This window comes from Fringilla coelebs (assembly GCF_963513975.1).
Source record: "Fringilla coelebs genome assembly, chromosome: 19".
Classification (NCBI taxonomy): domain Eukaryota; kingdom Metazoa; phylum Chordata; class Aves; order Passeriformes; family Fringillidae; genus Fringilla; species Fringilla coelebs.
In genome coordinates, this window is record NC_140045.1 from 3,966,191 (window position 1) to 3,993,052 (window position 26,862).

The window sequence follows — 26,862 nt, forward strand, 5'->3', positions numbered from 1 at the left end:
AAGGCCAGCAATGGAAAAATAGGTTTGTCATGAGGAATTTAATGTTTGGTTTACTTGATTGTTAAAAAAGCTGTGTCTATAGGTAATTCTAGCCCATTACAGAATGCACTGTGATCCATGCAACTAATATACTACAGTAGAATAGGCACTGTGTACTATTGCAGTTTTCTCTTATACACAGCTTTCAATGGGTATGACTGACAGATGTGAGAAATTAAACTGCAACACTTTCCAAATTATAACCATTTGTAACATACAAAATTTGCTCCTCTGATTCATGAGGGTTATAAAACACAACATAGTGAAAAATGAGAAACATGGGTTACACAGCTTATGAAGTTGATCTGGCAGTTTTCAAAGTTTTACTGTTTTCCTCTTAAAAGAGACCAGACTTTAAATATGTCACTGGTCATGTAAAATACAAAATCATAGGCCAGGACAGCAAAGGTGACTCTTTCCTGAAATACATGATTAGAGGGGCAAATTTGTTCATCAGTTAAAAATATGAACAAAAATCACAAATTCTGCCTGCTATAGCTTATAGTCCAAAAAGATGAAGTCACTTCAGATGAATGTGAAATAAATAAGCAATCCTTGAGGAAGTATGATCCTTGAGTTGAGTCTACTCTACTGAAAATGAATTTCACCTATACACTAGAATGTCACCATGGTGAACATCTAAGAACAGTATTTTGAATAGGTTTTTGGGAAGCAATGTCTTACTTGCTTTAATATGTACAGGTTATTTACAACAAATTCCCTTTTGGCCTTACAAGTTAAGCCATTTCAGCTGGCTGTTAAGATGCAATTCCTTTATTCCACACATTACGCAATACTGTAGTTGGAGCTATAATTTAAAATAATCTTAAGCATGAATTACAAATATTAATAAAGTAACTCTGCATATATAAATATTTCTAGCAGAATTTAAAGCATTCAGAATGTACATAAAAGTGGTTTTTTTATTTATTTGGTAGGGCCAGATGTGCTTCTTCTCAGATCATCGCTGCTTTAGTAGTGCTTTGTACATGGCAAAACCCAAAACTGCAAACACAGTAGCACCAAAACTTGCTCGGAGCCAGAACGTTGAGCTCTTGAGGTCTGCTTGTGTCACATGCCTGAAATTTAACACACATACAAAACCAGGTTAATTCCATGACAGGAACTCCAAACAGCTTGTGCTAAACTACTCTGCTTTTGGAAATTCATCACTACACTTGTCACAGGCAAACAGCTCACAATTCAGCCTTACGAGCACTTTACACTCATTTTGCTTTTCTTAAAGCTCAGGATTTGATTTGCAGCCCTGAGCACATCCCAGAGCGCTCACACGGCTGAGGAGAAATGCAGGAGCAGATCATTACTCATGGATGTGGGGAGGGCAGGGTGTCTCCTTTAAGAGTACCAGCAAGCATTCAGGAAAGGAAAACAAAAATAGCTACAAATAATTAGCAACTCATAGTGAGAACAACTCTGTCCAGCAAAATCCTTTTTTTCTTTCTTTCTTTTCTAAATGTTGGGTTTAATATTTCTGCTTTTCCATTAAAAACTTCCCAGTCCCGTTGAATATCTACTTATTCTATCCCCCCAAAAAAGTTTACTGACAAGTAGCAAGTAATATTTTTCCAAAAGCTAGAATCAAACGATTTAAAAATCCCTTTCTTCCCAGTAGTCACAAGAACAGCAACAGAATCAGTCATCCAACACCAAGCTGAAAGCTAAGAGAGAGTGTGAGTGAAACAAGCAGTGACGATGGCACCAACAGAAAAAGACAGTATGGAGTGACTGTATGACAGAAAAATCCACATCTCACATGACAGTGGAGACAGGCAATGACCCAACTCTCCCAAATATTGCAAGAAGTCTGTGAACATGCTCAGTTAAGCAAGGCTGGCCACCTTTAACAGCAGTCTGAAGTATGACAGCTTACCAGAAAGCAGGAGCTACCATTTAAAACAAGTTATCATAAATGCCATAATTCAAAGCACAGGAAGTTCCTAAACAATAGTAAAGTTGACTTTTTTGTTTGTTTGCTTTAGAGATAGAACAGAACTTCACTAGCCTACATGTTTTAGCCCGTGTTAATCGCCATGGGTTACTCAGTGAAGCTGCAGGAGGGTTAAGTAAAGGAGCACAGAGATCCTAAGCACACATAGGAGTTCATAGAGGGAGAACTGCAGAGCTGTAGCTCACAAGCTGTTTAACAGAGCAGGAATTGCTACTTGCTATCAAAACACACAAAACCAGTTTGGGATATGCTTTAGTAGATTTTTGCAGGAGCCATAACAGCCAGATAGTTAATCAGAATTCTGCCATACCACATGCTGAAGAACAGGCTCTTTAATGCACACACAGCTGCTCTTTAGTCTAAAAAATCCTGATCTTATTTAAGAACGTCTTGCTGGGTTATAAAACAGACCAAATCCAAGAATTCCTGCAAGCATTAGTTTTTCTACAGCTAGTTTTGACAAAGTCTCTGCAAACTGGATGTCACGTGGCTTGCTGAGGGGAAGAAAGGGAAAAGGCAATGGCAAGGTCACCTGGGTTTGGCTGTTGTTACCTGTCTTCAAGCAAACGTGGACCAAGAGATGACTCCATGAAGATGGAATCTTCTACAGAGTGGACGGCGTGCACCTGCTGCATAATCCTGCTCTCCTCGTCTGCTAACAGCATGGCCCCCACCTCAGCTAGGTAGGCTCTTAACCTTTTCACACACATGCACAGTGCAGTTCATTGCATGGCTCAACAACAGCAACCCTCTCAAATCAAAAAGCCCAGAGAATTTCTGATTTATAGCCACCTAGCCCCTGATTCTTGTGCAGTTGTTAAAAACTTAGTCTTGGGGAAAACCAGAAACAAATCAAGTTTGTGCTTTTGATAAGCAAAGTAAAATGTATGATTTCATGTAGCTAAATGCCATTGCTTTAAGGACAAAGAAACCTGTTTATGAAACTGGATTTCTCTTCCCACTACTGCATCTCCACAGCCTCAACTTCCATATGTCCCACAGGACACTGCAATACCTCTGCACCACATGCACATCAGCCATAAAACCGATGAGATCCCACTACCTTTGAGAACTCAAAGACTGTATTTTATCACTCCAGTGGTAGTTTGGGGTAATTTCTTAGTAAAAGGCTGTGAAATCCTTTTCTTTGGATATGTAAATTATAAAACTAATCTGTGTATGTAACATGAATCACTTGTAGGTAACATGACTTTACTAGATTACACGACAAGCTCTGTTGGATAGTACACAGTGCCTATTCTACTGCTGGGTGAGTATTTGTGTAACTAACAAGTCTCCAGTTTAATCTGGTTAATTCAAATGCCCAACTATTTGTACAATTTAAAACCCCATCCTTTAAATATGCAAATCAATGTTTAAATTGCAAATTAATGCTTTTGCATTGCCTCATAAAGCACTATCTCTCACATCTAGATTTTCTGATTCCTATCTATAATTTGCCTTGTTTTGCACATGTCCATATTTAATAGTATGCAAGAAACTTGCTGAGCATGCTTCATCCTTCTAAAAACAATTACTATGTTCTCAGCCATGATAAAATCCTTTTGTAATATCTAAAGGGAGACTAAATTGGCTTTGATCCCTTTTCTAAGCCTAACAATAGCAGATTCTTTCATTTAAATAAGGAACTAATTTGAGACAGGGACTCGTCTTACAACCTCAAGGAAATCTACTCTGAATGTCTCAGCCTGAAAATCCAAAGTTCAAAATGCTTATTGAAATTCTGAACATTATGGATGTCTAACTGCTTTACAACTTCATAAACATCCAATTTTTCTTCTTTCAATGTTCCTTATGCTGTCATAAAATCCATTTTTACAACTTTAATCTCTAATATTGTTTAGCTGCCATTAAAGGAACAAAAAAAAATCTGAGATAATAAAAAAGGATCAATATTTGTTTCTAGCGCAGGTTCTTTGGCATGAAGGTGGCTACAACGTACAAAACCCTTTTTCAACACACACTGAAAAATTCTACCTCATCAAATAATAACTTTCAAACTTAACTTCAGTCTAGTTGTGCTTATGAAACTAACTTTCACCAGTGGTGGAAATTACTACTACCTTGTTAGTAAGAGAGTAACCCTGAATTAGGAAAAAATATTCTCTCCAAGGGTAAAACATCTAAATAGATGTGCACTTATACAGAGTAGCAGTCAGGACTCCATAAATGACGCTGCATTTGAAACTCTTGCTTATTAATAATAAGAATGATATTTCAAACTTTCCAAACAGGCTGTGTGTACTTAAATCATACAATTAGTTCCACAAATATATGAAAGTCTAGAAATTTTGCCTTTGGCACAAAATTTCAGATTTTAATGCATATTTTGGAAAGAAAAAGGCATATTTTTATTCAACCTACGCTTAACAATGAGTCAAGTACCTTGCCACACGTTGACCAAGATCTTTGAAATCTGAAGAGGTTTTTTTTCAAGAGACTTTAACAACTCACAAGAAGCTTGTCACATGCACTTGCTAAGAAGTTAACTGAGCATGCCTTGCCATGGGTACACACAGTACACACTGATGCTGACACTTTCCCCAAGGTCAGCAGCAGAATAATTCCCAGGTCTGGGAAGGTTTATCCTTAAATGCAGGTCTTGGAAAACATTCCTATAATAACTTCCAAAGCATTTCAAAGGCACAGTGCTGAGGCCAACAGGCTGCTCACATGGCTACTCACAGCAGAGCTCAAAGCAAGATCATGCAGCAGCCTGCTCTGACAAAGATTCTTAGCATTAAATATAAGCAACTGAATTCCAAAAGCATCACATAACCTGCACGAGCTGCTGCAGCTTCCCTTCAGGCACATATTTTCCTAGGCTGCAAACTAAGTCCAGCAGTTAGAATTTTCCCCCCATGCATTAGTCATCTAAAATGTGAAAAGCTCCAAATGCATCTTATTATCCACAAAGCCTAAAAATGGATGTAGAATGCCAATTCATTACTCTCTGTTTAGAAAGAAATCAGGGGACACAGCTTTGCCAATTTCTATGCAGTCTGGGGCACCAAACAGCTTAGAGAAGGAGGAAAATAAATTAGCAATTTCTAATGCCCTAATGTCATTTTGGGGATGTCATTTAGCAATGTCCTAATCTGGAGGACACCTAAGTGTAGAGACAGATTTCTGCAATTAGATTTAAAGGTAATATGCAAGTTTTGGGAAAAAAAAACCTGTGTACACTTTACATAGTGAAAGGTAAATTCTGGGTTATACTCTTAAAACTTCACCATTATTACAGGAAACATAGTAATAATTTATTGTCTTAATTTTAATTTCACAGAAGGTTTTCAGAGAAACCAAAACCTTACTAATAATTCCTGAAACAACCAGGTTTCATATGGAAGTAGAATTTCACTTCAATTCCACAGTGTTTTAAAAACTTTTAAAGAAAAACATCCTCTGAGAAGTCTCCTTGATGAACAACACAATTCTCATGCATTAGGATCATCTTGTTTTGAAATGAACTTAGTTGACAGAAAAATGCCACTACTGTACAAGCAAAAGGCAACATGGATGATTTGAAACCAAGGAAAAAAAAGCCAAAAATCCAAGCTCATCATTAAAGAAAGGGTTAGAATGACTGCTTTTGGTAAAACAATGTAGTAAAAAGAGATTAGGTGCCAGCCAGCCAAATTCAAGTGAACACCTAAAGGAAAGAACAAATTAAACTAATAAAAATACTACAGGATATTAGCAAGTCTCATACATGCATGTCCAGTGCTTTGAATGCTGTGCCTCCTTCCTCAAAGAGCCAATAAATTCTGACTCTGGGCAGTTCAAACCAACACAGCAATCTCCAGGCTGAACCTGCCTTTCTGACAGCCTGCAAGCCTCAGGGGAACTCCTGAAATTTGTCCACAGAGAGAAACTGAGGGGGGCATGAGCAGGTCTCTCAGTTGCACAGTGGCAATGTTCTTCCTTTAATTACTACAGTGGGAATATTCAAATGTGATTTTTTGTTGTGCCTTGGTAACAGTGTTTAGGGGTTACTTAGCAACAAAAGGCACAGGAAGGGGTCCCGTGTGAAAAATTTCAGTTTACCTAAAGCTTCCACAGCCCAAGGGACTAGGAGGGGATCAGGAGAATAAAGACACACTAGCAACCTCCTTCCCCCATCAGTTATCTAACTTTTGCCCAATAGCTGACCTAATGGTAAGCACTTGTGAAGGCAAAATAAGAAAAGTTATAGAAACTAACTGAATCAGAAAATCCTTCTTGATCCAAATGCTTTCTCTAATCGCACATCATTGGATGTATGATTTTTATAAGACAAGAAATTAATCTCAACCCTCCTATGCCTACAACTGGGAGCTATTTCCTCTTGTTTCCAGGTATCCCAGCTCTACCATATGTGCAGTTATGCAGCAGTTCATGTGCTGAATGGTAAATAACCTGCAGCAAGGTGTTTGGTTAGGGAGTTGGTGAGATGAAGTGAGCGTGCTGGAAACCTGGAACAAACCCTAGTGACTGAGAGACAAGAGGATTCTAGCAAATGATTCTTTCAGGAGGGAACTGTCTGTGAGGAAGTCTCCTCACCTTGAATTACAGACTTTTTAGGCAGTAGTGGATTCCTATGTTTGTTACAGACTCCCTAGTGATAGGGTGTGGAATGACAGCATCCCAAACCTCAATAAATATTTCAGTATGCTCTGAGACCCTGACAGAACTTCAGAGGAATGAAGTTCAATGTCTAATGCAGGACTTGAAAAACCCCATACAAAAGAGAAACAAATCACAACAGCAAATGGAGCAACCCATACCAGTTCCAAAAAATGAAGATGTGCTAGAGAAGATTTCAGCCTCAATAATGAAGAGCTGGGATTTTCTAGCAGTGACTGCTCAATGAAGTTTTAGAGTGACAAAATGCAAAGAGATTGCTGTTTCAAGGTATTTCTGTCTATGGGATGACTGCTGTAGAAGAGATGCAGCATGAAGAGCCTCACTCATTCAGTGTTTTCCTAAGCTAATGAGGTTTTTCACCCTTCCTTGAATTCTCACTCTGTGGTTTACACTTGTATCTTGGATTAAAGTGGTATTTGACAAGGAAAATGCTCAATCCTGTAGGTGGGTGTATCAGCAGACCTCCTCCATGTGTGTCATTTGCATTAAAAGGAGGCAGACACTCTTACATGGAGCAGCTACATCTGAAACCTGTAACAAGTAGTAACATCCATGGACCAGCAGTATGTCAGGATGCCTCAACCATGGCCTTCAAATAAACACATTTACCATCTAAGCCTCCCAAAAAGGCCATGGACAATGAAACCATTGCACTGCAACAGTTGTTTGGTTTGAACTGCTGTTTGCTGGGGTGTGATGACAAGTGCTGAGGTGTTAGTAAATCCTGTGTGTCCAAAACTGCCTGCAGGACAAGCTATAGCACTGTTTTCAATGCTGAAAACCAGTTATCTCTCTTTACCAATTGTTTTTCCAAAAGTATCTGGAAATGCAAATGTTTAAGCATTTACCACTTCTTACATATTGCATTTCATTCAGAGAGGAATTGGATGTTTAAAGATCTGGATTATTTTTTAAGACAAAATGCCCACTCTTTGTGTAAACCAAGCGTAACACACACACACACAGAAATTCTATGAACTCCCAAAAATCAAATTAGCAATTATAAACACGTCATATATTACATGATGCTGCTGTAAGTCAAGATGTGCCTTTATGAAAATATCTGTGTAACTGGGATCTGAAAGGCACTACCTCTAATCAATACTAAACAATCCTGTAATGTCTCAAGTGAGAAACATTACACAGCTTTGCAGACACCACTTCATGACTATTAGCAGTTCCCTAAAAACACAGTCCTAATTCCTGCATAGTATTTCTGCAATCACAAAGAGTCTGTATCAATAACCAAATTGGTAATGTTTCACAAAAATGTCTAAACTAAGCTCAAAAGAACCTCCATGTTAAACCAAGTTCGATAATTCTATGACAATTATTAAAGTATTGGCCTATTTAGTGGATATGGAGTGAAAAATCTGCAGTATATAAGGTTACCAATTGGTATTCCAAAGACACCCTTTATTTTAAAAGCACACCTGGTACCTAGTAAATAAAGTTAAGGACCTGTTAAGAACTGCAGTGAAGAGTTTGTTCTTTACAGATTGCAGCAAGTCTGAGTTGAGGAAGTTCTGACAGATGCAAAATGTACACCTGTTGCAGGCGCACATACAGCGTAACCGGGCATGGCTGCGAAAACACACAGAAGGACAGGAGTTGAAATCTTGCTCATCAAATCAGGTGCACATTAGGACTGTGCCACAACCAAGAGAGAGATTTAGGAATAAAAGGTACATTTGAATGAGTAAGGAGAGGAGGAAAAAAAAATACACTGGGGAAGAAAGGGTACAACTACAGCTGTGCAGAATTTAAAGGTTAGAGGTCTTGGACATTTTGGCATCACCACCATATACAGATCTTAACAGCAAAGCACAAACATGAATGAAAATGTCTGATGAATTTATACAAGTTCCCATAAAAGGGAAGCATTTAGAGGCTTCTGAGTATGTCTGCACAGCAATAGATAACACCCCTTTTTCAAAGGAAAGGAAGCCACATTTTCTACCACTTTGAATGCACTCTTTACCGGGTGAGCGTTGCCTCTATTTTTCCCACCCTACCAAACACACATGCTTGAAAACTAAGGGAGAAGCAGGAATATTGATATGACAGACATTTGGTCAGTGCTACCCTTAAGTGGTTTCCCAGTACACCAGTGCTACAAAATGAACACAAGAGTAAAAAAAAACCAAAAACCAAAACCAAAACTAAAGCTTTACACATATAATTCAGTAAATTCAGTTTCAAATAATTAAAAATACCCTATTATTTTGGGTGAAAGTGACATTAGTTTGATTTATTTTAAAGCAAATGTCAGCTGTCATACTAGACTCCATCTGCTGTAATATTTATGTAGTTCATCACCATATTAAAAGCTTCACCCACCAAAAAAAGAGATGCAAAGTGAGTTTAGCAACAGTGAGATGCGTAGTGAAGAAGAATCTGAGCTTAAGTATCTTGTACCTGAAGTCCAAAGACGTTTATATAAAAATTCTATTAAAATTATAACATTTTTTAGATGAATGAACTGAAGCACATAGTAATAAACACCCAAAAACCAAAAGTATTTTAAGCAGTGCATTGGGGTAACTGTTGCACACTAAGATGCCATTGCTTGTAATCAGCTGTCAAGTTGAGCTACCAACAAGGATTACAGTACAACTCACTCTCAAAAATACCAAGACATGAAAACTTATATACTTTTTGTATCCCCAATATGGACCAAACAGAAGCCTGTTTGTTGGAATTTGCATCATGAGCTGGATGAACTAGGGTATTCTTCAACTTAGCAACAATATCTGAGACTGATTTCTGTGTTGGATATATGCCTAATTCCTCAATTTGAAATAGTTTAAAGACTCTACTGAGGCCATTCATGTCTCTCTGTTGCTAAAGCTCGGTGAGGCAGTTCCATCCTGTGGCTAACGATGGCATGCAGTGAGTGGTGCTGTGTGACCATGCACATGGAAAACAGAACAGCTCCAGTACTTACGGATACATTGCCATAGTTGTCAGTTTTACAAAGATGTCCTTACTCGGCACATCAGCAGTATTACAAGTAAAGGCTTGGGGTGGAGGCATTTTGTGTTTTTTGCAGAATTCAGCAGGAGAAATACTATATTCCTGTCTAACTTCATGCAAGTCGGACTTGGCAGCTACCACTAAACATGGTATTCTGCTGTCCATGAAGTGCTGCTGCAAATTTAAAGAAAAAAAAGTGAAAGAAATAGTATATGACACATTCAACCTGGAACAGGCTGTATTGCACTGGTTGCAGCAGCATTAAGATACATTCATGCCACTGAAGTCAGGTATTTCTAGAAGTAGAGTAGTTTACACAGAAAAGCAGATGTTCACTTTGTATGAGTAACAGAAGTGCACCACTGCTAAGGCATCCTGATATATAACCAGCACTTAGAAAAAAAAAGTCTTTTAAGCAATAGAACCAGTGTATAGGTCAGGTAACTGATACTGAATATTTAGTCAATGAGAAGAAATATAAATGTAGAGGTTTGTAAATATAAACTCTACAAACCTTAAAAATCCTGGCACAGTACTCAAAGGATTTCGGATTACTGACATCATATACCAGGCAGACTGCATCGCATATGGTCTCAGCATCAGTTAAAAAGTCTGAGTCACTGACATCATGTAGCTGGAAAAAAAGATGGTTGCAGAGAGAGGAAAGCTTGTTATTATGCAGTTAAAGGAATTTTGTAATTTGTCTCATAATTTTTATGGCTTATTTTTATGTATCCTTCAAACTAATGGACTGACAATAGGCAGAATCAATGAAAAAGAACAGTAGGAATTTACCATGCAGCCAGCATATGTGAGCTGTTAACATCACATCTGCAGGCAATCACCACCTCAACATAAAAAGTGATATTTACTTTAAAACAAAGGCTTGGACACCCACAGAAATGAGCATTCATCCTACAGAGGAAAACCACAGAGCAGGACTAGATCTCAGAAAACAAAGAAAGAGATCATATTATCATAAAGGAGAACTAGAATGGAATGAGCCTTAAAGAACTGATTTCTCCCACTGAATACTAATTTTAGCTGTTCTAATCACTCTGTGTGACAGATGCTTCTTACTGAACAGGTAGACTGACTTCTGATCATTTATCACATGTTATAACTTGGTACCCTGCAGTGTAACCATAAATGGACTAGGTTTTGCACAACTCAGGTCAACGTTTCAAAAATAACAGGTCTGACCAGGTTCGGCTAAATTATCAACCAAAAAACCCAGAAGTTAAAGTGGGACAGAAAATAATTGGGAGGAATCCACGTTAAGAAGAGAGAATTAAAACTAGTTTGTTGTAGAAGGCTCTGAATAATTCACAGAATTTTAACATTAACCAGTCTTAGGCAAACAAGAATGAGGGGCAGCCTTACCAGCAAATATTTTTCCTGTCCATACACATAGACTGTATTAATGGCATAGTAAGATTTGTGTTCTGCACGTATTTGCCTCTGTCTCTGAAAAGGCAGAATTTCATGTTAGACCACAGCAACTTTTCCCTTTAAGTTAGATTTAAACAGCTGGTTTAATCCATTTATTAATGAATTAAAATTATAGTTATCTTTGGGGCTTTTTTGCAAGGAAATTCATAGCTATAATCTATGATGTACAAGTCATTATTGCATGCAAGCAATAGCCACTGTCAAAACAGAACAAAAACAAAAAAACCCAAACTCCTCATTAGTAATTCTGTATTTCCTTGAAGAACTCTGCAAACTGAGTAATAACCATTAAAGCTCTAAGATCAACCACTTCTGCTGTCTAATCTTAACTCAAGAGCATATATAGGTGAATACAGGCAATATGTTTCTTACTATTAGATTTCTTCCAAGAAGAGCTTGAAGAACTCCACTTTTCCCACAGCCTTTCATTCCAACAACGTTGCATCGGAAGACATTTCGCTGAGTCTGTTTTTTCTGGAGGTCTATCTTTTTATCTCTTGTCACTTTGGAAAAACACAAATATTTTTCACAAGATAGAAATGCATGTGGTAATATGTAAATGCACACAAAACAATCTCTCAAAAATATTAAATCAAAGGTTTCACTTGAGCAGAAAGTAAAAAAAAATAAATGAAAATAGATGAACCATTAAACAATTTACTCTCTAGTATATTTCTAAATTTAAATTTCTGTGTTGTATCAAATTTTTATTACCTGTAATTGCTGATGCTTGAGATTCTTGTTCTGCAAGTATGGAGTACCCTAAATAACCCAGGTACTCCAGGCAACGCTGCACATCCAGGTATGTGGTTAGTCTGGCAGAGGGGACAAAAAGAACTTTCAACTGTCACCATTTGGGGTACCAATTCTTTATAGTACTGAAACCATCCTTATCTCCTATCTCCAGATTGACAAGATAGAAACATTCCTGGCTCTATGCAGTACTGAAGGACAAAAGTCTCTGAGAGTAAGAGGTGATAACCAGTCTTACTGGTCACCAGAACTCTAGGAAGGCAGTACTTGCAGAGGCCTGTCAACCCACACTGTATTTTCTTATCTCCCCAAATAACATTTTTCTCATTTTCTGTATTTTAAATTGGGAAAAAAAACCCTCATTACTGAGCACCATTTTTCAAACCATCTCTAAGGGGTAGAACAACAGCAGTAACATTTCAACAGGGATCATAGGGATTTTGAAGAGAAACTTCAAACTGGCGAAATCCTGAACAGGTTATAACAACAGATCAGGACACTGGATGGCTACAAAAATTTGACTGCTTGGATCAATTTTCAACTATAAAACTTCTACTCTTTCCAATAGTTTTTAAGAGGAATCTACAAACACATGATCATACCCAAAGCTCTCAGTTAAAAATGTCCAGTATCACACTTACGTCCACTGCGAGAGAAACCCTTGGTATGTGATCCATCCTCTTTCATTTGTACAAACTGTGTTGTTCACATCAGGTCCCCATGGCATGTAAGGGAAGACTTTGAACAAGTCTTTCAATTCATCAGGAGATAAAGCACAATCTCTATCCTGAAACAAAATACAGTATCAGACATAATTTAATTAGTGTCTATTCTAAACTGGTATTTTCTTGCTGTACACTTGCAAGATTCAAGAAACCAAGCTTATTTCTTTTTAATCATTCTTCTTTCCTTGTTTTTTAATAAGGTTAAATGTATGAGCTAGTTAAAAACAATTTGGTACTAGAGGTTTAAGTGCCAACTCTCCTTGTTGGCGAGTTGGCAGTTATAAGCTGCAGGTTAGTTCTGACTCTACAGGTTAAGCTGAAGCCAGTTTCTGAATAAAATGACATCATGATAAAAACACATTTTTGTTAGCAAAACTCCTGACAAACCAAGGCTTGTAAGTATAAAGACACATACACACACACTCTCAAAATAAATGCTTACCAAATCATGTTTATCAAAAATACTTTGAAGAAACAAGTATGCATGATGATTTAGTTCTGTTGTGCAGTCAGGGGGAATTTTTAGGCTGTTAATTGAAAACAAAAACAGATACAAGAAGTATGAACTGTTTATGAAATATAGAATATTAAAACTCAAAATACATACTTTATGAATTATAACATTTAGTATCTGACTTGGCACTTAACTTTAATAATTTATCTTCACACAGATCAAAGCACATACTTTTTATTAGGAATTCTAAAATGATGAGTGAGTGCCTTTATATGATATATAGCTCTACAGTAATCACATTTGTCTTGGTTTGCTTTGTTTTTATACCTTGGGGTTTGGGGTTTTTTAACAAAAAAAGTGATACAGTTACATTTTTTAATAGAAGCCACAGAATTGGTCAATCTCTTTTTAATTTGAGGATTTTCAATTGGTTTCAAATGCTATGAAAATACTGACAAGTCTTTGAGAATTTAATGCCACATACAATAATCAACTGCTCAAATTTATGTTGCAGTTTTATTTGAAGAATCTCTTCTGCCACCTTTCTTATGAAGAAAGAGAAGAGAACATGATTTGGCACAAGGGAGTTCTTCCTTGCTGCTCAGCCACATGAAGGCTGGGTAGTCATTAAGTAAGGGAGGTACTTGATGTAACAATGTGTTAAACACAGGCAATAACCCTCTCCTCCTGCCGGAGCAGGAGCAGCAGAGCCTGAACTGGAGCTTAGGAGGCTGAAGTGGTACATACGGAGGGAACAGGTACTCTGGGGTGAGCTCTAAGTCATCGTCGTAGCCAAAGCGACGCAGAACAGTCCAAGTTGTCTCATGCCTTCCTCGCTGAATGAAAAGTGTGTGTAGAAAAAGAAAACCTAAAAATCAAAAATAGGGAAATCTTAAGGTCCTGAAGTGCTCTACCAGCTACAAGTGTTTTCAATAGAATCAGTATCAGATATGGAAACATAAAAGCTCAAAATACACATTACGATTTTAAACCTCCTGGGTGATAGTACAGCATTGTCTACCCAGACTGAACATTTAAAAATCACGGTATTTGTAAAAGTGTTCTCCAAGGAACCGTTTCCTTCAAACAATCCCCTTGGTTTTCTGCTGCTGTTTCCTTTTTCCAGTACCAGCATTTTAGAGCTGTATGACAATAAACCCAGTATTTTCAATAGTTTAAAACAGAAAGCTTTAGCCTGGAGATGCCTGGAGGGGGGTTTAATGGAAGACTGCTTTTAGTTTTCTTGTATCAAAATAACAGGATAGGACTTTTGCTTGGCACTTCCCAGGGCTTAAAGAACACCAAGATATCACTGTTTAGCAAGCTCAGCTCTTTCAGTCTGAAAATCAAGACAGAGATCATATTCCAAAAGACCACCTTTTTCATGTAAGAGTAATTATCAAGTATATAATCTTTTAAGAATTAAATAAGACTCACCTTTCAATGTCAATCCATTATCTGCAACTCCATCACTGAGGTTTTTCCTGACTACATTCTTTACGTCTTCCAAAGCTTGAGGTGCCAGTGGTGTATTAAAACAAATTCTCTAACACAAAACCCAAAACCAGCATGTTAGTACCCCTGGCTACTGAGCTGGACAAACAGCATGTCCTGTATGAACACAGCCTTAAAAATTCTGATAAGCTGGTTAAGGACAACAACACAATCTCTTAGTGGAAATAAAGGCGCAAAAACGGCATTTTATTTTTAAGTACATTAATAGATTTTAAAAATTTTGATCTTGAACTCGAACATTGGTTAGAAATAATTTCATTTCTGTTTTTACAAATCTATTCTTCCATGCTGCCCTTGAGACCCAGTATTTAGGCCTGATTCCCTTACAGTTCACAGTGCTACTATTTATTCAAAACTATTTATTCAATACTATTTATTCAAAACCAATCACTTGTTTTCTAGAATTATAAAGCAAATATATAGCATTATATAGCACCTTAAACATGGTGGAAAGATAAGCAAGAGAGGTACCTGAAAGAAGTTGAGCTCTGCATCATTGAGAGTACCATCATTATCTTGATCAGAAATTCTAAAAATGCGAGTCAGTGCTTTAATACAGGCAGGTTTCATCTAAGGAATAAAAGGAAGTTCAGTATCTTTCTAGGCTTGAACATGAAAAGATTACACTGAACGACACCAGGCAGCTCAATCACATGGAAACACACACTAGTCTTCATTTACAGTTTCAGAACAGAGACATTCATTCACATGTATACAAAAGTAAAAAGCAAGAGGAAATTAAAAATTGATTTAGCAAATTTATATCCATAAATTTTAAACAATTATTCCACATTAAATGCTTTTCTATTCAATTATTAAAAGACTCTCAAGCTCTTCACAAGCTGAAGGAGGCACTACTGTTATTAAAAAAATAAAACTCAGTTCTCTAAATTCAGTCTTATTGCTATAGAAAACTTTGAGAAACAACTAAATAAGTTTTTTTCCCCCCAAAACATTTTTTGGTGGGGGGAAAAAAATCACCTTCAAGTCCCAGTGCTTTGCAAAACTAAATAGGTCTAGAACTACAGCCAGCTCACTTAAACATCAAATACTGAAAACCTTTACAGGGCTCATTCATCTACCAGGCAAAGCATCGAGCATATGGACTATCTCTAGGACAAAAGAACTGCTAGGATACCTTCCAAGTGAAGGAAAACAGACACTGGTAATTCTCTCCCAACAACTACCGTGATGATGGACTCTTCTCTTCACAGAGGTCACACAGATTGCATAGACATTGGTTTTGGAAAACCAAAAAGATTTCAGCACAACAATTTTATCACAACATTACTAACTCATATAGATGATTCTGATGAAAGAAATCAAAACAGGGTTATTCTCTGATTCTCTACTTAACAAAGTATTTACAGCTGAAGCAACTTTCCTACTTCCCAATGCTAAATGTATACAATTACATATTCTATTTGTATTTGCCCAGAAAATTTTAAAAAATAAAATACTCCTTCATAATACACTCAGCTAACCACCTGATACCTAAAAAAACAGACTCATCGCTTGTTTCTCATCTCTTCTGCCAAAGTTTCCCAAGATTCTCAGAAAAAAAAAATTCTCTTAGATCAGGCCAAGTCTAGAGTGCTTTCCCTGAAACAAATGGAGTTCCTGTGAAATGTACATCTAAAGGAGAACTGAATTGGAGACATAATTTGGGTCACATTACATTTGGCTCAAAGCCATGAGCAAAGCTTCTCATTTTACCCAGCAGTTCACACAGGCAACAAAAAACTGTCCTCACTGCTTTGAAGGCAGAGGAAAGACAGGTCAGGTTCATCCATCACAAAACAGCCCCAGTGGTTCTGGGATGCAATGCCTGACACTGAGGGGTGGGGTGCTGGTCACAGAACACATTAAGAGATGCAAAATCCACTGAAAAGGAACAAACAGGAAAGTGATTCACTCCCCCCAGATTATTTGCTCTGAGAATCTATGGATAAATACCTCTTTCTCCTCTGGACAATAAAGAGGACCTGTAGGATGTAGAACAGCTTTCTGTGCATAATAAAATAGCTCAGATATATTCTTCAAGTTTTTGGCTGAACACTGAAAGAGAAATCCTCATATTGATGAGCTAGTTTCTTGACTATTTGGCGATTTCTTCTGAAATTTAAGTAAGCATCAAATTTTTAAAGACTTAGTCCCCTCCTGTTGGTACAGGGCTGGTTTGGAAAAAAGACATCCAGCCCCTGTACCCGTTCAATTAATTAACAAATGAAGTTTCACTACAATCTGCTGTCATACCAAGAACAGAAATCAAAAAATGGTCTCTGCTTTGGAAAAAAAAAACCAAAACAAACATATCCACACATTAAATCAATTCTGAATACTTTGCAGACATCTGTCTGGCTTAATATTAAATAGAAAACCCTTATTAAAGGGAAGTATGTGAGGAGGCCCTAAATATTAGAATTTGACAGCAACATTTAATTATACAATAGTGTAATCTTCCCTAAAGAGATAACATAAAAACTCACTATTATAATTACTCATGTTTGAAATATTTAGTTTGGAAAAAAACCCAGAATCCCTTTTTCTACTATAAAGTTGCCATAGGTGCTTGGCAAGAATGTATTCTCTGTTACTTTCTTTAACTTCAGAAAGTCTTGCATACCTCTACACACGTTTCTATTTCTGTATATTGATTCATAATGGGAAGGATAGTTTCCATACTGCTGTACTCCACTAGATCAGACTTGTTTCCAACTAATATAAGAGGAAGCCTAAAAACAAAAGAATATTAAGAGCTTTATAGACAGATGGATAAAAATATGTATCTTAATTTAGCATTTTATGTACCAACAGAAAACACTGTAATATTTTCATGATATAATTCATGATACAATATAAAATGCCACTGGAGGCAATGGGCAAAACTTAGTGACAGCAGTTTAAAAAAAATGTTTTGATATACACTTAGACAGAAATGTACTTCTTGTTGATTCTACAAAACCCACACATTTACATACAATGGTAACTAATCACATTGTTATTACCCAAACCAGCATCAGGAGAAAAGCTGTACAGACCCTAGAGCCAAAGCCAGTTATACCATAGCAAATATAAACACACCTGGTAAAAGCTGCCCAGGAAATTCAAAATAAATAACATTGCTGGCACATGTAACAGACCTACATACTTCAGATCTCTTGCTTCTTGGACTTCTTATATAAACTTTAAGTTTAGTATTTGATTGTCTTAAACAATTAACATCCTCAGCATCCTAATTCACACTTCTCATCTTTACTTAAGCACCTGCTATCTTTGTCTGTCCTTTCATTGATGAGAGGAATCCATCGACTCGTTACCTAAAGTGGGATTAAAAACAGACATGAAAAATAAATATTCAAATTAAGTATGACTGACCTGTGCACAAGTTTCACTACAACTGCTACTGCTTCTTTCCCAAAAAGGCACATACTGACCCACAAAGAAAGAAACAAAAATTGGAGCTGATTAATGAGCAACTTTCTCAGACAAGTGAAATGACTAAAAACTCATATGTGGAAATGGAGCAGAAGCAAACCCACATCTGTTCATTCTCTTAAAAACTGATCTCACACTCCATCTCAGGCATCTCAAATGTCTAATACAGATTTCAGCTTGACATCAACTAACAGTGCACAAGTTACATCTCAATAAGGGGATAAAATGTGTTACTGTACCTTATCAATAGAATTCTTGTTGTTAACAGCATAGACTATACAAATCACATTTGCCTGAAATGAAGAGAAAGGAAAGGCATGGAATTCCACTGCTCAGAAACCCCTGAGCAACACAGACCATTAAAGACCACACATGACAACATCAGCGTAAACTCACTGTAGAACTCCGTTCCTGGCTCATTTAAGCTACTTGGAGCCTGACCAACAAGATTGTAACAAAGAACTTATATGGTGAGAAGTGCCAAAAATCCTGTCTTGCAGTGTGACAGTCACAGTTTGTGCCTGCAGAGACCTGTGCCACCAGGAAATCCAAACTGAAGAGTCATAATGTGCAGCCTCCACTGAAGCACCAAACTAAATGCCAGAAATGGAACACAACACCATGACAGACTGTGCAGAAAATGTGCAAAGGTGCTCAGAAAGAACTGAAAATAGAAGGGATGACAAAGTCACCAAGAAGCCTGTGCTATTCATAAATGCAATAGTACCATGTGACAGAAAGAAGCAAAATGGATCTTTTCAGGGTAAAATTATTTATACAAAACTGGTTTGCTGATTAAAGGATATTTAGGTTCCTTCCTTCCTTTAACTTGGAAGGACAAAGCTTAAGCTCAATTCACCAACACAGTGCCAGTACCTACTTTCTTTAAGATTTCTTAGAGATATCTTTCCTATAGCACAAGTCACAAAACAAAATAGAAAATGCCAAGCAAGAAAGGATTTTTCCTTCAATTCAAACTGAAGCCCATCTAATGCAGAGAACTTTGAAGGAAAAGACATTTTCCTAAACTAGTTTCTAGCAAACACTAAAATACACTTACCTGTGATATTTCATGATAAAGCTGCTCATCACTTTGCTCTGCTTCTGCATTTGATAGAAGAAGTTACTCATTAATACTAAAATTTTTGCAAACAAAATTAAAAAAACCCTTCTGAAACTTAACTCGAGTATTTCAGAATGCTCAGGAGGCAGCTTTGTCAAAGCCTTGTTATTTAAACTTCTTTTTATAAAATACTCTAATGAGTACTCCTTCCAAAACAATAATTAAATTGGTCCATTAATTTGTAAGACAGAAACAGAAACAGTCTGTTGCACATCAATTTTTACAGCTATTTTGAAGAGGAATAATTATATTTGTAGAGAGGTTCTCTTTGGAACAAGTCATAGTTTGCATCCTTCTACACCTCTCAACAGCCTCTTCCTTCTACAACGTAATCTTTTACATCAGAATATGCCATATGTTGATTTTATAAAAGTGGTGATGATTTTTATAGTGATACCAAGCTTCTGTTAACTGAATCTATGAAAAAATCATTAAATAGAAAGAAACACTCACTCCACATAAATTTAACATCAAGTCCAACAACAAAAATTTTGGTTTTCCAGGTGATTAAACACATCAGAGACATTTTCTCAGCAGTGATGGGAGAGAGAAGACAGGAGGGTACCTGCTAACATGGCCTAACTCTTGGCTTGCACTGTAAATGGCAGAAGGGTTTTTGCAGCTGTGCAACAGTTGCACAGATTTATGATAGCACGTGAACCTTCACAGTGAAACTATGTATCTATTTAGTAATACGACTAAAATACAAGAAAAAATACAAAAGAGTAAACTGACCCAAAATTATGAGGTGTCCTAACTTAGAAATTCAGAAAGTTTCTACTTTACTCCAGGCTTCTCCCACCTGTAGCTCGGGTCCCAGACCTGTCTGTCTGTGACAGGGGCTGTTGAGACAGACAAACAATTCCACACCAAATCAGTGAGGGTACTGAGCAGTCCCTACCTGAATAATCCACTATGTGGGTTGGCACTCTTTCAGGAGTGACATCAGCTGGAATGGTGATTTCTTCAGCTCGGGGTGGAACCTGGGGTCGAAAGGAACACCAAGAAAGAACCTTTCAAGATAATCCAGATGGTGAAAAAAATCTTATACTATAATACAGCTGCCAGTGAGTCAGGTTTAAACAGTGCAACTACGATTAGTTCTTCAAGTTGTTTAAGTATTCAAGTACTTTTGTTTTTTATTTGCTTGGTTTACTTTTTTTAAAAGGACTGAAAGTCACTGCTACCTTCTCATTTTCTACCTGTCTAGTTACTGCACACAGAACTTCCTGCATGCTTTGCAGAAAAGCAGTGCTGTTAAGGATACATTCAATAAATACTTCTATAAAACTCAAGCCCACTCTATCCAGCACCAAAACAAGCATGACAGACAAAATACAAGTCTCAATTTTTACACAATTGTAACCTGACAATGTCCTTGCTTCTGACAGTGCTAAACATCAAACCCAGAAAATCCTGCAAAGGAAAATATGATGCTAAAAAAAGCTAATTCTGAAAAATGCTGTAAACTCTGATAGCCCTTTTTAGTGTTCCAAAGAACACTAATCCATATTTGGAAACAACCAACTTAAACCTAATTTTAATGAAAATCTCCTGCACATCTATTTATTGCCTTTCACCTGTTGACACTGAACTCTCACAATTCTTTACTTTTAGTAAAACAAGAGAAAAAGAAAAGTCAATCACCACAATAATGTCTCTTTGTAAAGCTTCAGGCTCTGCTCAGATCTTCCTCAAGAGTGATTACTGATAACACCCTACATTAAACACTATTTCCAAGCCTGAAGTGCCTGTTACATCCTATAATGTTGATCTCTCTGCCTGACTGGCCTGAGGAACTGGGCAGGTCTCTTTCAGCAGCTTTTATAGGATGCAGTATTTTTACAAAAGTTTTTTCTGTAATTTCAGGAAGATCTTGTCTTACACAAAAATTATGGTTTTTCTCTATACACAAATTCAGATATATATTCCAGGTTATACTGCAGGAAGAAGTGAGAAGTGAACAGAGGACTACAACTCATTAAATACAATAAGAAACAACTTGCCAAAGGAACTGGATCTCCTTTTCAACTGCATGTGAGGAACTATATTCAGTTATGTTAACAAAATTCAGTTATGTTTACAATCCAATCTTGACTCCTGAACTGAGGTAATCTACTGATTTGCATTAAGCTCTGAGCAGAGTAGATTCAAAGAGCAGCACATGACGTCTATTTTAAGACCTGTGATCAGAAGAAATAAACATTCATGTTTATATGTAAAAAGCTTAACTATTTGCAGCAGCTGTGGTTCTTTTTATGGTACAAATAAAACTATGTGCTGCTTTTTTAAAGGAATAATATATAGAAGTAGCTTTTTCTGCAGTTTTTACTTCAAGAGTCAGTATAACATTCCTCAAAGACAGAAGGTAATGTCTTCCTTAGTTACAAAAAATGGCTAAGTTATACAATGTGACTTATAATTCCTCATTCTCTATCATTTTGCAATCTAATTGCTCTTTAAATGTAACATCCCCCCCCCCAAACAACTGATCTTGTCTCTTTCAGCACCTTCCCATCTATGTGTCTCTCATACTGAAATATGCTGGCAGTTTGGACCAATTACAGCTCCTTAACAAACCTACCATTCATCACATATAAAACAATTAGCTTAGTTAACAATGTGAAAAATAAGAAAGGAATTTAGATAAAACTTAAATTTCACATCTTCATGCAGAGATAGATTTCAACTAATCTACATTGTTCTTCCTGAAGTCATCTTTGCCATTTTAAACTTTATTTTGTTTTTAAACATTACTTTAGAGCAGAGTCTATTAACTTGGTATATGACAGGATAGAAATAAAACTTAGAAAACAAAGAAAAGTGCTCTACCTCTTCTGGGAATTCCTCACTGACAAGAGACATAATTAGTGATGTCTTCCCAACTCTGGCTGCAAAAGCATTAAAAACAGATATTAGATAATTTGTTTTGTTACACTTAACAGTTGCACCCCATTTTAAAATGGGAAGATTTAAAAAAACATTTTCCAATTCATCACATTAAAAGCTTTTAAGCTATTGTTTAATCATATTAAATATGGACAACAGCAATTTTCTCATAATTCTTCTATTGCAGAAACTTGGGCTCCATCTCCCACTTCTGTATTTCCTCCAGAAGGAAAGTGAATTCTGCTCTGCCTTACATAGAAGGTTTTAACCTTAACATAAAACACTTAAACAAATCATCAAAACAAACTAGAAATGCCTTAATACAACTTCAGAAATACCAAGAATGCACACAGAAAAGCAAGCAGAAATTAACTGTTTTTATAGAATTCTTGAGATGATAATTGCACTTTAGTCCTAAAATCCCAAGGATGAGAGCTGGACAAGAGGACATGAACCAAGTCTGCAGTACTTTGACTACTTTAAAAGTGCAAGAGCTTAATCCCTTTGATACAAATGAGCTGTCCCCCACCAAAAGTGAAAAATACCCCAAACCACCAACCCTTCTAAAGTCACAGCTTTCTTAATGCAAGATGATCATCTCAGCTTCAGTACCCAACACCATTCAATCAAATAAATGACTTTGTTTACCTGCAAAGTTCAGACTTCTGATATCACAACTTAGTTGCTGGTTTTGACAAGCTCTAATGTGACCATTTAAAACCAAGAGTTGGTAACTTCTCTCATGGTTCCACCCTCTCTAAACCCCCTCATCTGTGAATTTTCTGGAAGCCTTATAAGACTATTACTGCTTTATTTGGTTTTGAGACATTTCTTAAAAACAAAAATGTTCATATTCAAATATCCCCTGGGACTATCTATTTCCAACACCTCTCAATTCAAGCAAAATTCAATTTCACCCTGGATGTACCAGCACCTCTGCCAGCAGGAATGTGCTACCAGCCAAGGCACTGCTCACCAGCAGGCAGAGCCTGTGTCACTGTTCCCACTGAAACCAACAGAAAATGTCACCAGGGGACAGAAGGTGTCCAGCTGATAGCACTGCATTTACACATCTCTGTGTAACTCTATAGAATTCTGAATATGGAAGATGAAGAGGTATGACTGTACCACTGGCTGATTTTGTGCAGGAATTGGTGTTACTGAACTGAGGATCCAGTCAGAGTACACTCAACTTATCTAGGTCTATTTTTGGTACAGTAACATGTTCTGACATCCAGAAATAAAACCTTCTCTTTAACTTACCATGATGAAGAGTAGTTGTAAAAGAATTATGAAAAGCAAAGAAAAGCTGTTCTAAGGAGGTAGGTTTCTGTTTTCCTTACAGAGAACAGCTGTAAACTTTTCCCCAGTGGTTCTCCCTGCAGAGCAGCAGGTTGCAGGTTTCCCAACAGCAGTGCAGTTGTGTTTCCATCAGAGACACTCAACTGAACTAAAATCCTGACTTAAACTGCCAAGCATCCTCCTGCATCAACTCCATCTTTATTTTCATCCTGACAGAATTGAAAGAGCTTCAGAAGCTCTCCTACTTTCACAGGGAAAAAAGATGAGTACTTTCCTTATAGGTAAGTAAAGTTACTAATTAGTGAAAATAGTGATATGTGTTTTACACCTGACCAAGACAGTTCTAACTTCAAACAATGGCAAAACTTGTTTTGCAGATATAGAAACCCATTTCTTATGACTGAAAATACAAGATTATGTATTGCTGGTGAGTAAAAGTATTTAGAAGTTCTTGATACACTTTCTAGTGTCCTTGGGTTCTATGAAAATGCATAGGTTCTAGTGTAGAGATCTGGGTTATTTTGTTCAAATCTAGGCCAACCCTCTGTCTTTCCCAATCTGTTCTTAGTCTTAGAAATAACAGCCTAAAAGTATCAGCTGACTGGGATGAAGGAAAGCAGCACAGCATTTTATGATAATGAATCTGTCCTTTTCCTCACATATAAGAGTTTTACATCATGCTGCATAACACGCTGAACATATTCTGAAAATTACTGGCTATAAAAAATTGATGTTTGCACCCAGCATACGAGGACTAAACCAACTTAAACCTAAACTGAGGACCTCTAGGAAGGGAAAAGGCTGAGTATTGGAACAGGCTTATAATAAAGAGGTTTTGGCATAGTTCAGATTCTGAACCTGATGGTCTGCTGTTATCATCAAAAAGTTTTATATGGTCTGGACTAACTTGTGGTTTCAGATTTATAAATATACATGAGACATACACAAAGCAGGACTGACACTGTAACTGACAAGTTTTACCAATCTGTAAAACAAATTTGTCCCTCCTCCTCACTAAAAGTCAAACAGAAGTGTAACGTAGGGATGCTCACAATCTCTGTTGTCTGCCATGTAGTACACATTGCTGTATTTAAGAAACCTCTAGCTTTAATATTTCTGTTTGGACACACTGTGAACCTGGTTGCCAAAACAAAGTACCTGTTACACCTGTGCTGAAACCACTGCACACAGCCAGCCCAAAACACAGCCTTGCCAAAGACAATGAGGTAAATCAGGCATGTATTCTAAAGAGGAATTAAACTGTGCATTCAAAGGCACCAATTCCCAAACACAGTCATGCAAAACTAACCAAATACAATCTTAATGAGTTAGCTCTTTCTGCACAGTGACAGCTCCCCCAAGATTCCTCTCCAGAAGAGTCACAGAGAGCCTTTCTATGCAGAGCAGACAGAGCCAACCTGCACCATAAAAAACAGCAAAAACTGCACTATAAATATATATGGGGCATTCAATCCTCAGGAAAGCTTTGTTAGCAGTACCACATTCTTAGTATAACTAGGTAATTTTACTAATAACCCTTGGTAATTACTCTGTATTCTTTCCCCTCGAGGAAATTAAGCTGTATTTGCAAACTAACAGAACCTCCTCTCTGCTATTTATACCGATGAGAAGCTGAGCCTATGGGAGTCTTGTCAATTATTTGGGTACCTAAGCGTGAACTTCAGGACACAATTTTAAGAGCACATGAAAAAATCCAGACTCACAGTACCTCTGGCATGCACCTTCGTGTGTGCTGTTTATCCAAGGTCACACAGAAAGTTAAAAGCAAAAAAGGGATCTAGACTCTCTGGCCCTGTCCTGGCCACAGACCCACAACACCCGACCTAGAACCACTGGGAGTACATCAGGCCACTGATCTCCAAAGTCAGCAAATGGGAAACGTGCAAGTGTGATTTTCACACGGGCAAAAAAGAAAAATGAAAAAATAAATAAATAAAAGAAAAATAAAAGCAAAAGTTTAGATCGGCCGTGGCCAAACACCGGGCAAGAATTTCACCCCGGTGTCATCTCCAGGGACGTCCAAGCTGCACAATTCCACCAAGGGCCGGCCGCGCTGTGCCCGGGGCAGGGAGCCGAGGGGCTCCAGGCCGCGCTCCGAGAGGTCACGGCGAACCCACCCCGAGCCCTGCCCGCCCCGCGGGGCCGCCGCTGCCCCGGGCTCCCCGCCGGGGCCGGGCTGAGCCTCGCAGCACCGGGGCGGTGTGACAGCCGGCGGCCCCCATCCTTCCCCGGCCCTCCTGCCTCGGCACTCACGTTCTCCCACCAGCAGGATCCGCACGTCCTTCTTCATGGCCGCGCTCGCTGCCCCGGGCCCGGGGCCGCTCACATCGGGCGTGGCGGCGGCGCCGGCGCCGCTGCGGCCTGTCCTGCCCGGGCTCCCCTCGCGGAACGCGGCGGGCGCGCTACGGCGGCTCGCGAGGGACGAGCGGCGGCTGCGCGGCGGCTGCGCGGGGCGGCGGCTGCCCCTGAGGGCGCGGGCGGGAGGCGGCGGCTCCCCCGGGCCGGCCGCGACCGCAGCGAGCGCTGAGGGACAGCCCGGGGCACCCAGAGCACAGCAGGATCACAGAATCAGTGAGGTGCAAAAGATCTCCGAGATCATCCCGTCCGACCTATGGCCAACACCGCCGTGACAACCGACCCGCGGCACCGAGAGCCAAGCCCAGTGTATCCCTAAGCACCCCTAGGGAGGGTGACTCCAACCCGGGCAGCCCGTCCCAATGTTTAATCACCTACTCAGGAAATTCTTCCCAGTGTTCAAATAGTGACACAGCGGGTTCCCATCTGCACTGTGTGTTGTTAGGTGTGCTGTTACTGTGATCCAAACCACAACAAATTGCTGCCCCTGGGCACTACGGCGCAACTCGGATGTGGGAAATCAGGGATGTCCAGCACCTTCATGCTGCAGCTGCTGTTTTTCCAGAAGACCCAGCAAAGGATACCTCAATACTAACAAGGCAGTGGCTTCAGCTATCCCAGGAAATTAACCCAGCCTTGGAGATGCTGAATGGCACACCCCGGGATCATACAGATGTGCATTTAGGCCATCAGAGTGTTCCGTGGCAGCAGAGTCTCTCTGAAGGTGAGCAGCAGTTCTGCCAATTACTTTAAAAGACAAGGAGCTCCATTCCACTCAATTAGACAGTTGAATCCCACATGCTTTATTCACGATAAACTATTTATTTTGTCAGGAATGCCACAGCTTTCCTGAAAAAGCTTTTGCTTCTTGGGAATGCTGTTTTCAGTTTGCCTGCATGAAGCAGTGGATCTCTCAGAAATCAAGCTGTCCATAGGTTTTGTGGGACCTCAGCTTTGGTTCCTTCATCCCCCACAGGCAACTGAGAACCTCTTGCTTTGTCTCAGGTTCACTGGCAAGACCACATGGTCTTGCCATGACAGAGTCCTGTCTGCAGGCCTTTTAAAAGGGCACTGAAGTGTTCACATGATTTATTAGCTGGTATAAAGACACCCCAACATCTGCTTCCACAAGCATGCCCATGGTCACACCACCACCAGGACTGACAACCCTTTGGCCAGGGCAAGACTAAAACATGGCTCTGGG

At 38.5% G+C, this 26,862-nt stretch overlaps 1 protein-coding gene across 4 annotated transcripts; it reads right to left on the reverse strand.

The window, feature by feature from the left end:
- RHOT1 (ras homolog family member T1) lies at positions 1-25,713 on the reverse strand. Of its 4 annotated transcripts, none has more exons than XM_084218733.1 (21): positions 25,557-25,713; positions 21,924-21,982; positions 19,993-20,074; positions 19,029-19,072; positions 18,208-18,261; positions 17,798-17,850; positions 17,157-17,265; positions 16,487-16,588; positions 15,002-15,100; positions 14,453-14,561; positions 13,763-13,883; positions 13,004-13,088; positions 12,478-12,623; positions 11,798-11,898; positions 11,456-11,586; positions 11,015-11,098; positions 10,146-10,265; positions 9,603-9,805; positions 8,117-8,239; positions 2,561-2,704; positions 1-1,118 (listed from the first exon to the last, which is right to left on the reverse strand). In XM_084218733.1, exons 1-21 carry the CDS (start codon positions 25,591-25,593, stop codon positions 1,001-1,003), a joined length of 2,124 nt encoding a protein of 707 aa, XP_084074859.1. In that variant the 5' UTR covers positions 25,594-25,713; the 3' UTR covers positions 1-1,000. The 4 variants fall into 4 exon arrangements, with proteins under 4 accessions (XP_084074859.1, XP_084074861.1, XP_084074862.1 ...); XM_084218734.1 differs by lacking the exon at positions 1-1,118 and adding an exon at positions 1,136-1,997; XM_084218735.1 differs by lacking the exon at positions 2,561-2,704.
- Positions 25,714-26,862: the final 1,149 nt, after the last annotated feature.